The sequence below is a fragment of the Sminthopsis crassicaudata genome, chromosome 5 (assembly GCF_048593235.1).
Source record: "Sminthopsis crassicaudata isolate SCR6 chromosome 5, ASM4859323v1, whole genome shotgun sequence".
Classification (NCBI taxonomy): Eukaryota; Metazoa; Chordata; class Mammalia; order Dasyuromorphia; family Dasyuridae; genus Sminthopsis; species Sminthopsis crassicaudata.
The window spans coordinates 303,335,678-303,352,070 of record NC_133621.1 but is presented as its reverse complement, the minus strand read 5'-3'; the positions used below and the strand labels follow the sequence as shown (position 1 = coordinate 303,352,070).

At 45.9% G+C, this 16,393-nt stretch overlaps 1 protein-coding gene across 6 annotated transcripts in view; it reads right to left on the bottom strand.

The window, feature by feature from the left end:
• Nucleotides 1-14,189, bottom strand: part of EFCAB6 (EF-hand calcium binding domain 6) — a 202,197-nt gene extending 188,008 nt beyond the window's left edge. For 4 of the 6 annotated variants that reach the window (XM_074271907.1, XM_074271901.1, XM_074271904.1 and 1 more), the window contains exons 1-2: nucleotides 13,985-14,152; nucleotides 5,324-5,385 (exon numbers count right to left, since the gene is read on the bottom strand). In XM_074271907.1, coding sequence (XP_074128008.1) covers nucleotides 5,324-5,349 — 26 coding nt within the window. In that variant the 5' untranslated portion in view covers nucleotides 5,350-5,385; nucleotides 13,985-14,152. Of the gene's footprint in view, nucleotides 1-5,323; nucleotides 5,386-13,984 lie in introns of all 6 variants that reach the window. The other 2 variants (XM_074271902.1, XM_074271905.1) reach the window with 1 other exon arrangement.
• Between the last annotated feature and the right edge of the window lie 2,204 nt (nucleotides 14,190-16,393).

Here is a 16,393-nt window from a genome sequence, read left to right as displayed (position 1 = left end):
AAAGTATATCAAATCACTTAACACATTTACAAAAATCAATCATGTGACAGAATACAAAGAACTTATAAATCCAGAAAAGCAGAAATATTATTTATAGATCTTAAAACAATAAAATTTTAACTAATAAAGCTTAATATACTAAAGCTGCAGAATTTAATGAAGACTAAATAACAATTTTAAATAACAAGTGAATTAAAGAGCAAATCATAGGGAAAATAAATAACTGACTGTAAGCAATTTACTCTTTAAGCATTAATTTCTTCAGTTTAAAAAATGGGGACAATTCCACATAGATGAGCTATGTGATGTTCTAAGAGACATTTATGTTAAAGTGTTACAAAAGCGTCAAGGCTTTTCTTCCCACTAATGTATTTATACAAGATGTATAAATGTATATTTATAAATATACTAATAGAAAAAAGCATTTGTGTATGTGCATATGTGTGAGTGTATATTTTCCAGTTTGGGGGGAGGTAGAATATGTATAATTCACACTTAAAGAACCAGCTCTGTGGATGGTCCTTCCAAATATATACCTTCATCTGAACAATAGGGATTCTCCATCCACATAGTTTGATGACCAAATTGTCCTACAAGCTATTCCTCAACATTTGCATTTCATCTCCAATTTCCAATTTCTTTCTCATTTTCTGTCCTCCTCTCCTCTCCAATCCCATTTCCAATCTTCTCCAATCCAAGAAGTTCCCAAAATAATGTTAAAGTATTCGTATGACCACATTGCTAATTTGCTCAAAAATTAGGCTACAATACAAAAAAGGAAGGAAATAAGCATGTATTAAGCACCTACTCTTTGCTAAGCTTTTTACAAATATGATCTCATTTGTCCTCCAACAACCTTGGGAGGGAGGTGTTTCCATTTTATAGTTGGAGAAACTAAGAGGTGAAGATACTTGCCATGTGTCTTATTAGTTGTTTAACTAATTAAACAACTAATAAGTATCTGGGACAAAATTTGAATTCAGGTCCTCCTGACTCAGGTATAAGTGGTTCTGAAAGCCTTCCACCATTTGGGTCCAGCCTTCTTTCCCAGAAGTATCTATTACTCCCATTGGTCCCAGCCTCCTATTCATCAATCTCAAGCATTTGTTAATGAGTCTGGGGACTGGGGGCAGCTTCCAAAACTCCTGAGATCTTTTTGGAATCCCATGGTCTTTCTCAACATATTGGTGAAAATGAACCCACATAATAATAATTCCCAGGTTTTACTCTACAAAAAAGATATGAAAACATCAGAATGAGAACTCTGAGGTGATTTTCATGTGTGGCCAGACACTGTTCTCTAAGATAGAGGAATTCCCAGCTGAATAAAAGAAATCCTTTAGCCCTGAAGAGAGGCTGAGTAACAGCACACAGCTAGTTCTGCTTTCTCACCCCCTTGCCTTTGAAGAGGAATATCTGAAATGGGATGAGGGATCGGGGAGGATGAAGGACATGAAATTAGTTCCAGGGCTTGATGGGATAGTTGGAATAAGCAGGGAAGAGGAGAGGCCACCAGTAGGACTGGCATTTGAACCACAGATGGGCACAGTAGCCCCAAAAAACATCCAATCATCAATCAGTATCTGGAATATAATGGTGTTGGAGTCTTTCCCCTCAGAGATAACTGATAAAAGAAGGTGAAATCTATCTCTCCTTCCCCACTCACCCCCCTTCCTCTGGTGGCAGATGTGAATTCCAAAGTTTTCCTGTTCTTTAAAGTTGTTTACATTTTCTGTTTAATTAGTTTGACTGCAGGCTTAGATAAAGTTTTGATTGATCATAACCGCTTATGGTTAGTGTGCTTTATTATTTGTGAACAGGGAGTTGTAAAAAAGATAAAGAGACAATGAAGCACGTCATGCAGAGAGACTGACAGACGGAAAGACAGAAACAAATAGGCACACAGATTCTCCGTTTGAATTGTCTGCGGCAGATGTGGAGAAAAGTTCTTCTGCCCATATGGGGGCTCCTAAACTATATGAAAGAGAATCTCATTGGTCTTTTTTTTAATGAATTTCCAAAAGTGGAGTAAAAGATGAATCTAGCATTACCCCTGAGTTGGAGGCCAAGCAATAATCATTGCTTTTTGGGTGCAGGCTGAAATTATATTATAGTGATCCTGGGACCCAAACCCATTGTTATCCTCCACGAAGGCACATAACAAAGCCTCTGTATATGTAGAGTTGAGGGCAGTAACCAGAGAGTAGGTCATGGCTGGTAAAAGGAGGAAAGAGATTGGACAAGGATTGGACTTCCATATTCTGAGAATCTTTTCTCTTCAGTAGTGGTCTAGCAGAGTCTTTTCATTTTCTATAAACAGCCCCATGGACACAGTGACACTTAGCTCAGCAGTGAATATACCTATCTGGTATATAAGGACCATCAGGGGAATCACTGGTTTAACAATCCTTAGACACAATCCCAGGAATGTAAGGCAAACAAGTATTGCTATAATGCAGGTGACCCTGGATTACCTTTCCAAGATGTACAAGGGCATTTTGGGGAAGATGGTCCCAAGGACCTTTGAAGGAGAGAGAAAGCCAAACAGACTGATATAGACAGACCAATACAGACAGGCAGACAGAAAAACTGAAAGCAGGTCCAAGGCCCACTCGCTGGAGATCCAAGACAGAAATCAAGACAAGGAAGATGGAGGCCCAGAGTGCCCCCTGACCACTGAAAGGAAAGGGAAGGAAGTTAGGAACACAAGCCTCCACATTCTTGTTCCCTCGGTAGCTAACAAAAAAAAAAAAAAACAGGAAAAGTCAGAGAAAAATTTCAGGCCTTTGAGGGGGAAGGGAAAGGAAGGCATAGAGGCAAAGGGCATAAGGGTGACAGAAAAGGACAGAAGAATGGGAAGAGAAGAAATAGGATTAGAAGAGAATGGAAAGAGGGGGAAAGAGCAGGGGAAGAAGGGCAAAATAAGGGGGAAGGAGAGATAAAATGGAAAAGAGGGGAGAGGAAAGAGGAGCAGAAGGAAGGGGAAGGAGGGATGGAATAGAGGAGAAGAGGAAAAGGGGAAGAGGGGCAGAAGGAGCAAGGGGATGAGATTGGGGAGAGAAGGAAGAAGGGAGGTGTAAAGGGCTGAAACTCTGAGTAGATGCACTGGAATCAGACAACTGGGCACTTAAGGCTATTTACCCACTGGGCAATACTCTATTAGCATATGCTTGGAAAATGGCCCTTCCTACTCTTCTGGGCTGGCTCCATATTTCTGTGTATACAGAGAATCCTAGGAGGGATTAGGGGGTGGAGTAAGACAAGCCAGAATCACTTTTGTGGTGGACGAGGAGAAGGGAGGTCGTGGAAAGCTTGTGTCCATTCCCTTCACTTCTACCTCTAAAGACCAGAATAAAGACCAAGGACTTTTGCTTATCCTGACTCCGACTGATACTAAGGCATCCAGGGTGCTAACTCGGTCTTCACAGGGAGGAGGTATATTGATCAAGCCAGACTCCTGAATTCCTGACCATTACTTCTGGTCAGACCAGGTCACAAGCTGAATCCCATGTTCCCTTTTAGCTCTGTCCACCCTGGAAACTTCCAGAGGAAGAAAATCAGTTTGTCAGAAAGGCACTGAAGGCTCATTAAATGACAGAGCCAGTCTCTTCTTGGATTCCATAGTGCTGTATAATCTCAATTCCTGACACATTAAGGAACATTTCTGTAAGAGCATGGACAGATTTGGGGTCAGGCTTTTTTTGTTACTCTGATCACCTGTTCAAACAACCAGAATGTCAACTATGATCTTGCAAGGTAGATTAGGGCGGGGATACTTCATACCACTCCTTCCCCTGATGGGTACATGGTACCCACCATCACACCTGCCATATTACCAAATATGGGCCAAACTGAGAACTCCCTATAATATTCCCTCTCCCATCTTCATAAGTCTGCATAAGCCTATAAAGCTCTCCCTCTTTACCTTCCCTGTCCTCTTAAATGTCACACTCTGGTCTTCCATTTCACTCTTTCGCCCTCTCCTCCACCCCTAGGGTCTTCCATCCCCTGCTGTTCTCCCAGCCCATCCTTTATACTCTGACTTCGCTTTCCTTTCTTCATCATCTTAAAGGAAATCTGATCATTCCAACTTCACTGTCTCACACTCTGGCTCCCCTCAGTGCTCTATCCTCCCACCACTTCTTACCCAGGGATCACCTCTGCCCAAAGAATCACAAAATGATAGTCTTAGAAGAATCTCTGTGGCCTTCTCATCCGGGCCATACACGAAAAAAAATCTACAACTCCAATCCAAAATAGGAGTTATCTCCCCTACCCCCAAAAAAACCTATTGTATTTATTTCTGTTGTTCCTTATTTTCCTATTCTTACACTCATACAAGATTCCTTCTACTTGGAATGTCATTCCTTGCCACCTTTAACTGCTAAAATCTTGCTCATTCTTGCCTTCTCAGCCTGGAGCATCCCTCCACCATGCTGGTCCCTTTTTCCTGGGCATTCCTCCTGGAACCTCCTTATTGGGGGCAAGCTTAGGCTGGCCATTGTCTCAAATCTTTATCCAGCTCTTGGACCTCACCCTTGGGGAATATATCCCTTTCCCCATCTCTTCCCCCTATTCAGCCCTCTTATTTATATGTTATCTTCTACTTTTAGATTGTAAACTCCTTGAGGTCAGGAACTATCTTTCTCTTTATTTCTATTTGTAACTCTGAGGCTTAGCTTATCCCTGGTACAAAATAAGTGCTTAATAAATGCTTGTTGCCTGGCTGCTCATCCTTCAAAACCCAAAGGCCGCTTACTCCAGGAAGCTTGCCCTAAGCTGATGAGTTGTAAATTAAACCTCTCCAGAGACCAAATGCAAGTTTTATGTTTCTTCTTGTCTCATATTCCTACCCACATAATTGTTACTGGATGAGAGGCAATGGATGCAGTGGATACAGGGACGGCCATAGAGAACATCAGGAAGACCTTATCCAAGTCCTTCCTAAGCTATATTAGCTAAGTGGTAATGACTAAGCCACTCAGCCTCTCTGAGAGTATAAGTGACAGATAGATCACCTGCTGCTGGGACTGAGGGAGCTTCCACACCCAGAGATCTGACACAGATGAAAGGCCCAGAGCCCATCCCCCCCAAACTGTCCATGTTTATAGCATGTCTCTGATTATCACAGGCCACTTAACTTGGCTGTAGGCCAAGACCAGACCATTTGGTCATCTTTCTGTGGCCCAAAGTGTAGTGCACACAGTAGGCTTTTCATGGATGCTATGGAGTATGATGAAGTAATATGATGAAGGAAAGGATGAAGTCATTACCTCTTTAAGGAAGGAGATGTAAGGGCACAACAAGGCTCAGAAATACTTACCTAGCTTTCCTTTCTCCTCCTTTCATTTTCAAAAAAACCTAATAATTCCAAATTTGAAATTTCTGAAAAACAAAAGGAACAGAGTAGATGTATTAAGCTGCCATTCAAGATCCCAGAAAAATAGCATGGCTTAAAGAATAGAAAGCCAATTTGGGGGTCAAGGAGCTAGGTTCAAGTCTCACTTCTGAAACATACTAGAGAGTCAATCTCTCAGTATCCCAGGCCACACTCTTAAAACTAAGTTAGAAAACAGGTGTCAGCCTGCATTGATGGAGGGCATGTCCTCACAGGAGAGTTTTCCTAGGCTAATGAAGTCACAGGAACAATCTCAATCCATCTTCTTCCCAAAGCATCAACACTGCTGCTCTCAGTGTGTCAGACCAGGTGGCTGTCTCTTGTGTCTCTCCAAAGTCTCTCCTTTTTCTGCAATACTCCCCAAAGATCACTATTCCAGTCCCCAAGCCATACTTGTAGAACCCAGAGAGCCTTCCCTTAAAATCCAGTTTCAATGTCTCATCTTTCAGGGTAGTCTTCCCAGATAGCTCCCTTTTGGGTAAATGATCTTTCCCTTATTCTTCTTTGCATTGGATTTTGGGTCTTCCTTTTGCTCTTGTTCCATATTCACCTGTTAGTTTCTGTAGATTCCTATCTCTGTGTTCTGTCTAAATACACACACACACACACACACACACACACACACATTTGTGAAATAAAACACATGTATATGTACATTTATAGACAAATACATACACACCCATATATATATATAATATATATATATATACATATATATAATATATACATATAAATATACAGGATGTTCTAGATATTGAAGCTTAAAACTGTGTTGTGATTTTTGGGACACCCCCATACACACATTTTAATCCAGACCCTTTGTTTATCAGTGTGGGTCAGCTCACACTCTGCCTGGGAACCTGAGACATTAAGGGATCTGCCCAGGATCTCCCAGCCAGGATGGGTCAGACACACAACTTATAGCAAGATCTGTAGCGAGCCAGAATTCTGGAGAAGTATTAGTTAACTCAGTGGAATTGATGAGATAATGGTTCTCTAGTTCACATATATATCTAGTATGATATAATGATATAATCACTTTAGATTGGCTCATGCTCAATATACTTTAGTGATGTAATTGTAATAGTTTTATAAACTGGGGACAAAGTCAGACTTGGAAGAAAACTGGTTGAGACTGGCAGACTGGCAGACTGCTGGAGGAGATTGGGTCAGACTATGACAGACACAGAGTGTCTAAGAGACAATAAAGACTTTGGACTCTATTCTTGTCCATCCTTGTGGTGTCTATCCTGCTGAATCCAAGGCCCTTCCAGAGGACCTCCAGAAAGCTAGCCCGGACATTACAAAGATCGTCCTGACTTCCAGAGTAATTCTGTCTCTGTTCTGCCTCTCAATTCTGCCCTATAGTTATTATGCATTTCAATTTTATCAATTGAAGGTACTATGTACCTTCTATTACTTTCCAGGCTCTGTCCTCATACTAGACACACACATGCACATATACACACACACACACATATATATATATATATATATATATATATATATGTATGTATATATGTATATACATTTACAGGATGTTCCAGATATTGAAGCTTAAAACTGCGTTGTGATTTTTGGTTCATCCCCATATACATTTTAATCCAGGCCCCTTTGTCTATCAGTTGTGGGTCAGTTTACTCTGCCTAGGGTCCTGAGACATTAAGGGATCTGCCCAGGATCTCCCAGCCAGGATGGTCAGAGACACAACCTATAGCAAGCTCTGTAGAGAGCCAGAATTCTGGAGAAGTATACTTGAAACAAGGTATTAGTCAACTGAGTGGAACTGATGAGATAATGGTTCTCTAGTTCACATTTATATCTAGTATGATATAATGATACAATCACTTTAGGTTGGTTTATACTCAGTATACTTTTATAATATAATTATAATAGGGTATATGAACTCAGGACAAAGTCAGACTTGGAAGGAGACTGGTTGAGACTGGCAGACTGCTTTCTAGGGGAGACTGGGTCAGACTATGACAGACACAGAGTGTGTAAGAGACAATAAAGACTTTGGACTCTATTCTTGTCCATCCCTGTGGTGTCTATCCTGCTGAATCCAAGGCCCTTCCGGAGGACCTCCAGAAAGCTAGCCTGGACATTACAAAAATCTTCTTGGCTTCCAGAGTAATTCTGTCTCTGTTCTGCCTCTCAATTCTGCCCTATAATTATTATGCATTTCAATTTTATCAATTGAAGGTACTATGTACCTTCTATTACTTTCCAGGCTCTGTCCTCATATTAGACACACGCATACAAAGACACACACATACACACATACATTTGTGAAATAAAACACATGTATATGTACATTTATAGACAAATACACACACATCCATATATATATATATATATATATATATATGTATATAAATATACAGGATGTTCCAGATATTGAAGCTTAAATCTGCGTTGTTATTTTTGGTTCACCCCCATATATATTTTAATCCAGGCCCTTTGTCTATCAGTGTGGGTCAGCTCACACTCTGCCTGGGAACCTGAGACATTAAGAAATCTGCCCAGGATCTCCCAGCCAGGATAGGTCAGAGACACAACTTATAGCAAGCTCTGTAGAGAGCCAGAATTCTGTAGAAGTATACTTGAAACAAGATATTAGTTAACTCAGTGGTATTGCTGGGATAATGGTTCTCTAGTTCACATATATCTAGTATGATATAATGATATAATCACTTTAGATCGGCTTATACTCAGTATACTTTAATGATGTAATTGTAATAGGGTTTATAAACTGGGGACAAAGTCAGACTTGGAAGGAGACTGGTTGAGACTGGCAGACTGCTGAGGGAGACTGGGTCAGACCATGACAGACACAGAGTGTGTAAGAGACAATAAAGACTTTGGACTCTATTCTTGTCCATCCTCGTGGTGTCTATCCTGCTGAGACCAAGGCCCTTCCGGAGCACCTCCAGAAAGCCAGCCTGGACATTACAAAGATCTTCCTGGCTTCCAGGGTAATTCTGTCTCTCTTCTGCCTCTCAATTCTGCCCTATAGTTTTATGCATTTCAATTTTATCAATTCAATAGAATTTACTATATACCTACTATTACTTTCCAGGCTCTGTCCTCATACTAGACACACACATACAAAGACACACACACACACATGTATGTATATATGTGTGTATGTATGTATGTATGTATATACATCCACCGGATGTTCCTATTGAAGCTTAAAACTGCATTGTGTGAGCAGAACCAGGAGATCATTATACATTTCAACAACAATACTACATGAGGATGTATTCTGATGGAAGTGGATATCTTCAACAAAGAGAAGATCTAATTCAGTTCTAATTGATCAATGATGGACAGAATCAGCTACACCCAGAGAAGGAACACTGGGAAATGAGAGTGAACTGTTTGCATTTTTATTTTTCTTTCCAGGTTATTTTTACCTTCTGAATCCAATTCTTCCTTTGCAACAACAACAACAACAAAAAAAATTCGGTTCTGCACATCTATATTGTATCTAGGATATACTATAACATATTTAACATGTATGGGACTGCCTGCCATCTAGGGGAGGAGATGGAGGGAAAGAGGGGAAAATTCAGAACAGAAGGGAGTGCAAGGGATAATGTTGTAAAAAATTACCCATGCCCAATGGACAGAATCAGCTACATCCAGAAAAGGAACACTGGGAAATGAGTATAAACTGTGAGCATTGTTTTGTTTTGTTTTGTTTTGTTTTTCTTTCCAGATTATTTTTAGCTTCCGAATACAATCCTTCCTTTGCAACAACAACAACAACAACAAAATTCAGTTCTGCACATATATAATGTACCTAGGATATACCATAAAATATTTAATATGTATGGGAATGCCTGCCATCTAGGGGGGGGGTGGAGGGAAGGGGGGAAAATTTTGGAACAGAAGGGAGTACAAGGGATAATGTTGTAAAAAAAATTACCTATGAATATATACTGTCAAAGAAAATGTTATAATTATAAAAATTAATAAAAAAATTTTTAATAAATAAATAAATAAGTAAATTTTTAAAAAAAAGAATATATAATGGGAAAAAAAATTACCCATGCATATGTACTGTCAAAAAATGTTATAATTATAAAATTAATTTTAAAAAAAACTCAAAAAAACAATGCATTATGATTTTTGGGACACCTCCATACACACATTTTAATCCAGACCCTTTGTCTATCAGTGTCGGTCAGCTCACATTCTGCCTGGGGTCCTGACACATTAAGAAATCTGCCCAGGATCTCACAGCCAGGATAGGTCAGAGACACAACTTATAGCAAGCTCTGTAGAGAGCCAGAATTCTGTAGAAGTATACTTGAAACAAGATATTAGTTAACTCAGTGGAATTGATGAGATAATGGTTCTCTAGTTCACATATATCTAGTATGATATAATGATATAATCACTTTAGATCGGCTTATACTCAGTATACTTTAATGATGTAATTGTAATAGGGTTTATAAACTGGGGACAAAGTCAGACTTGGAAGGAGACTGGTTGAGACTGGCAGACTGGCAGACTGCTGAGGGAGACTGGGTCAGACCAAGACAGACAGAGTGTGTAAGAGACAATAAAGACTTTGGACTCTATCCTTTCCATCCTCGTGGTGTCTATCCTGCTGAATCCAAGGCCCTTCCAGAGAACCTCCAGAAAGCTAGCCCGGACATTACAATGATCTTCCTGGCTTCCAGAGTAATTCTGTCTCTGTTCTGCTTCTCAATTCTGCACTACAGTTATTATGCATTTTAATTTTATCAACTGAAGGTACTATGTACCTTCTATTACTTTCCAGGCTCTGTCCTCATACTAGATACACACAAATACACACACACATACAGTATCAGCATTCACTCAACAAACATTTCCTATGGGTGTGCTATGGGCAAAAAAGCATAGTTTAGCCCAACACTTAGGTGAGATAAGCCCTGCCCTCAAGGAGTTGTAGTTTGATTTATGGCCTCTTCTGGAGAGTAAGGATCATTTGGGTTTTATCTCTATCTGAAATGCCTGCTGAATAGTATTTTCACCTTTTTGTATTTGTTTGCTTTTTCTTTCTTATGATTTTTCCCCTTCTGATCTGAATTTTCTTCTCCAACATGATAAATATGGAAATAAGTTTAAAAGGATTGTACATTGAAACATATCAGATTGCTTGCTGTCTTGGAGAAGAAGAAAAATTTGGAACATAAAATCTTACAAAAATGAATGTTAGAAACTGTCTTTATGTGTATTTGGAAAAATAAATAATATACTAGTTGGGGGGGAAGGGGGGAATTGCATGCTGGCTGATTGAGCAATAAGACAAAGACAGCTATGATACAGATATGACTTAATTGTATTCCTTACAAAAGAAAATGGACCGGAGTCTAGGCAAGGACAATGGCCACAGGAACACAAATGGGGTTGAGATGGAAACAACATATACCACCCCCCCATACCTAATCATGCTGAACTCTACTCAGCTTCCATGTCAGAGGTGCAAAGGGGAAGCTAGTGAGGGCAGCATCCATGCCTTCCCCACCTCTGGATCTCCTTGGAGCTTGGATGCAAGCAGGGGCTTACTCACAGATGTTCCAGAAGCACATCAATTTCCAGCTTCTGATCAATGTTATCTCCCTCACACTCATAGCAAAAGTTCCACTCATCTCTGCCTCAACATCCAAAAAATACACACATCTAAACACCAGAGTTAACGTGGGCCCAGCTCACTCCAAAATGGCACCACTAGCACAGTCAGAGGGCATCGGTCTTGTTGGGAAACATCTGTCACTTCTCTAAGAAGAGCAACATAAAAGCCTTTCAATGGATATTTCACTCTGACAGTCTGAGAAAAATCTCAGATTATTCCAGAACATAGAGTTTGACTCCGTTCAACCAACTCATCTTCCAAATGGAGAAACTGTCCTATGGAGAAGAAATCGCTTTCCCAATGTTACAGTGAGGTCAAGGCAGAAGCACATCTAGGAACCCAGTCCCCTAGCTTCTTCATCAATCATAAATCAATAAGCATTGACTCGGTTCCAGCCACAGCGCTGGACACTAACAGTGAGGCTCTCTAGTTGCTGTGGCCAAAGAGAAGAAAGAACAAGAATGGGTGATAACCCTGAAGACATCAGAAAGTAGATGGAGACAAGAGGGAGCTCCCCTAGAGTGGCTTCGGTTTCATTAAAGCAGGGGGCAGGGTCATCAGCTAAAAAGGCAAATCCAAGTAAGAAAGAACTCAGGAGCCTAATGGAGAATCCGAGAGAGACAAGGCAGCCAACGGAGGATGAAAACACAGACTAGAAGGCATCCCTAACCCTGACAGCTCAGCCAAGCCTTCCCCTGCCAAGGACTGGACCCATGCTGCCTCCCACAGCACCAGCTTGTATCCTGGAGTATCTTGATGCCCCTCACATGTTGTCATCTTTCTTTTGGGAAGCCCTGCTGGGGCTCTGAGAGACTTCCCAAGTTCAAGCAATGAGAAACTTTGAAAGCATCATCAGAATAGATTCTTCCTGTGGGGGAAGAAGAGATAGATGGAAAGTGCAAGAAAGTTTTAAATGAATAAATTTAGAGTGACAGATATATAGGAAATACTCACTCTTTGTGGGCTGGATGATTCATAGAGTCTTAGAATCACAAGGTTTAGAATAGAAAAAGAACTTGGAACCTAGAACCTTGGAGTGTTAAAGATGAGATGCATGGAAAACTCAAGAATGTTCTGACTTGAATAGAACTTAAAGTGAAGATGTTATAAGGAACACTAACTCTCTGTAGGTAAATGAATCACAGACTCTCAGAACCATAAGGTTTGGAGCAGAAAGATAACGTAGAACCTAGAACCATGGAACATTAAAGCCAGAAGTGGCTTGAAAGAACACCAAAGTCCAAAGCCTCCATTTTACAGAGGAGTCAATTGAGGTCCAGAGGGGAAAAGTCATCCTCAGCATTTCCAGTGAGTAAAGATTAGAATCCGTATCCACTGTCTTTAAACCCCTGGCTGTTTCCGCCATTCCAGAAGTTACCAAGAACTTCCGTGTTCTCCTCGTCCAGTTCCTTGCCTGGCACTTAAAAATGGCCCCCTAACCTGACTCCAGCTTCTCTTCCCAGCTTTGCCATTATCTCTAACATCCCAGCCGAACCGGGCTTTGCCCACCCTCTTACACTCCAACCAAGTCGTTTCCCAAACGTGCTGAGTCCTCCCTCCCCGTCCTCTCACCCACAGTGAATGGAGAATGGGCTGAGCTGATCTAAATGTAAGGGACTAACACTGGAGCCCGGGAGGCTCTGCGGCCTTTAAAGGATCAGACAAATGGGAGCTACCATTAGTGACTCGTGTTTGGGGGAAGGGAAGGGGAGCTCCGGCTCTGGCCCCATCAGCGCAGGGGATTCCTCTACCCGTGCAGCTCGGAAAGCACCCTAGTCTTGGAGCGTTCGGGAGTGCCCGAGCCGGGCTTCCTGGCTGGGAGGGGTGGGATTATGCGGGAGAGCACCGGGGCCGGCCGGATTCCGTCACTGAGCCCCGGGCTCTCTCCACCCCATCTCTCACTCTTCCCCATCGGACGGAGGGGCAGCGTCCATGCTGTTCTTGGCCGTGGTGCTAAAAGAGAAGCTCCACGAGCCTGGAGCAAAACCGTGTCGCCAGATCTGCGTGATACTCAGAGGCGGCCTCTTGGGGGAGTCCTTGCGCTGTCCCTGTGAGTGTGCCCCCTTGGGGGTCTCCATTACTGTGGTGGGCGTTCAAGGCTCCAAAGTCCGGCTTCTTTCTCATTGCACCACGCAGATTTACGGAGGACCGCGGACCCATGGGGTGGATTTGGTACCCAGCAGACGCCGGAGCACGTGATAAAAGGGGGAAATTTACAAGAGCCAGAGGCGGAGGAGTGGAAGCCCAGCCCCCCAGCGTCAGCAGCCGGGGCTCGACTTCCGCTGCTGTAAAGTGGGCACGTGCTTGGCCTGAGAAAGGCCGCTGAAGGATGCCGGGAGGGAAGTCTCCCCAGACTTTCGGCTTTGTGACTCCTCGGCGCGGCGGATCGCGGCCTCCGGGAAGGCTCCTGCACTCTGGCGCGTCGGGCCGTCCGGGACCCCCCGCGGCAGCGCTGGGCGCCAGGGCCCGGGCCCGCATTTGAAGGTGTGGCAGAGACCCGCTCTGGAGGAGACAAGCGCTGGCTCTGTCCGGCTCTGTCCGGCGCTGCCCGGCTCTGTCCGGCGCTGTCCAGCGCTGTCAGGGACGGCCCGTGGGCAGCGCTGTTCCTTCGGTGCAGGAAGGCTGACCCCCGGCACGAGGCGCAGGGAGGCCTAGGAGCGGCCGCTGGGTGACCCCGAGGAGGAGCCTCCTCCCGGCCCAAGCATCGGCTCGGACAGATCCATCGTCTGCGTCTCTCGGCCTCGGAGATGCTGTTTCCAGGGCGCAGTCCCGGTCTCCAGGGAGCTCTGAGCATCCGTCTCTCTTTCCCCATCTCCTCTTCCATGCTCTCATCCCTTCTCCTTTTCCTTCCTCCTCCCCCTCCCTTCCAGGCCCCGCCCCCTCGGGCATCAGCCCCGCCCCCTCCCGCCCGCACTGGCCGCGTCCCCGCCCCCAAGCAGCCCCGCACGTACCCGCCTCACTCCGTCTCCTGAGGGGGGCGGGGTCGCTTCCTCGCGACGCCCCCGCGCTAGCTCTCGCCGCCACCTGCCCGAGCGCTGCCCAGTCCCGGCCCGTCCGAGTCCAGTCCAAAGCGTCTCCTACCTTGGAAGCTAGAAGCCCTCTGTCCCGCGACCCGGTTCTCGCGTCCTGGCTGCCGTTGCCATGGCGACGGGAGCGCCCGCCGATTGGTCCGATCCTCCGGAGAGAGGGAGCGGCCTGAAGTGGGCGGGCCAGGATTGGTGGTCTCGGGGAGGCCCGAGCGGGAAGCGCCGCCCCCAACCGCCTCCCCACGAGGAGGTCCAACGTCTGAGCGACATAAACGCGGACAGAGACACCAACAGAAGCAGCGGGAGGCGGCGGCGGCGGCGCACGTGAGTCTGGGGGCGGCCGCGGGCCGGAGGTGCGGGGAGGAAGCGGGGTGAGCGGGGCAGCGCCTCCCCGGCGTCCGCGTAACCCCTGGAGAAGCCCCCCGCCCGCCCCCGGGGCTGATGGTTATGGAGGAGCGATCAGCCCTTCAGCGGGGGTCGCCTCTCACGGGGGTCCCGTCGGTCGGTCAGCCAGCACTCAGTACGTGCCGTGCTGGGCGGCGCCGTAGAGGACACGAGGAGGGGCAGGCAGCCCTCCCCTGAGGAGCTACACGCTAGGGAGGGGATGCGCTTAATCTGTGTCCTCATGCGGAGGACTCCCAAACTCCTGCCCAGCCGCCCGTGGTCATCCCCAACCAGTGCTCCTGAGCGCCCCGAACTCAACAAGTCCAGAGGAGCTCCCCGCGTCTCCCCCGGCTGTCCCACTTCCGGCGTGTCCGGCCACTCCCGACCATTCCTCCCGCCTCCAAAGCCCGCCATTCTTCCTTCCCGGCATCTGGAATATTCCAGGCGGGTATTTTCCAGAGCCCCACGTCTCAGAAATGGTGGTTCGGTCACCCCCGGTCCGGCCCGGCACCTCTCACCGGACCTGTGGTAGTCACTGAGCGCCCGCCTCCCCCTCTCCCAGGCCCCCACCGCCGCCGAGCTCCTTACCTGAGAACCCCCCCCAGGCTGATCCACAATGAGGCCAGAGGGCCTGACTGCGTCCCGATCTTGGCTCCGTCTGTCCCTGGACTCCAGGGAATGGGGATCGGGGACGTTTACAGTGTGATCAATGACTTTTTCCGGACTTATTTCCCATAATCCCTCTTGCAGGCCCTGCATTCCAGCCGAGCTGGACCTGAATGTGATATTCCCTCTCCCACTCCGGGTCAATAGCAGAAGGTGAGTGTCTGGCCAAGGTAAAGAGTCCATTGCAGGTCAGCCGAGGCCCGGCGGCTAGAAAGCAGAGGGAAGCGGTCAGCCATACATGCAAGTTCTCGTTTGTACCCAGAGAAACTGAGGCTGGGCAACAGGACCCTGGGAACAGGGAGACACGAGCCCTGTCCTCACCTCCACCTGCTGAATTCCCACCTGTCCTTCAAAGCCCAGCTCCCTGATCCCCCCTAAGTAAGAGCCTTCCCCCTCGTGGCCCACAGCACTTTACTGAGATCCTGTGTGATCCCAGCCCCCACCAGACTCCAGGAGTCATCAAAGAGCTCTGTAGGCAGTAGGTGCTGAAGTACCAAGGTCGCTCGCTAGAATGGGCCTCCTCTAACTCTGACTTTGCTCCTGGGCCTCAGTTGCCTCCTCTGTAAGATGAGAGGGCTGACCCTCCCCTGCCCACCAGGCACCTTACCATGCCACACAGCACTGGGCTGGGTGCCCCTCTCCTAATCCGGGCCCACTCCGCTAACTGCCCCCCTTCCAGTCACTGCCATGTGGCCATTAGAGAAGAATCGTTACCCCGTCCAACTCTTCACTTAGTTTCCTGGGCAAAGACACCAAAGTGCTCTTCCGCCCCACAGGCCCGTTGTCTGATCCCTCTGGAGATGGCCATGTCTCAGCCCCTCATTTTACAGATAAAGAAACCGAGGCTCCCACAGACTGAGTGATTCCCCAGGAGCAGCACAGACTCAAGCCAACATCGGACTCCAAAGGTCCAGATGTCCCCACTCTACCGGAGACTGGCCAGGGGGGAGCCTGGATGCAGAGGCCAGCTAGGAAACTGCCTCCGGGTGACCCCAATGGGAGCTTCATGGGGCCCTTTCCTCACCTGTTACCTTGGACACAGGTCCTCATGGGTAATAGGAGGCTGGAATAGATAGTTTGGGGAGACAAAGGGGTATTCCAGCTTCTCTGAACCTGTGGAGCCTGCTCTGTAATCATATCTCCTTGGTCCCGAGGATGGTGGAATACTCGAGGGAAAGGTTCTCTTGGCATCCAGAGACCGCTCTGCTCTCATGACTTGGTCCCTGCAGCCCCTGCTGGTCCCCCACATAGTGAACATAAAGAAAGACTTTACGGGGTGATTTT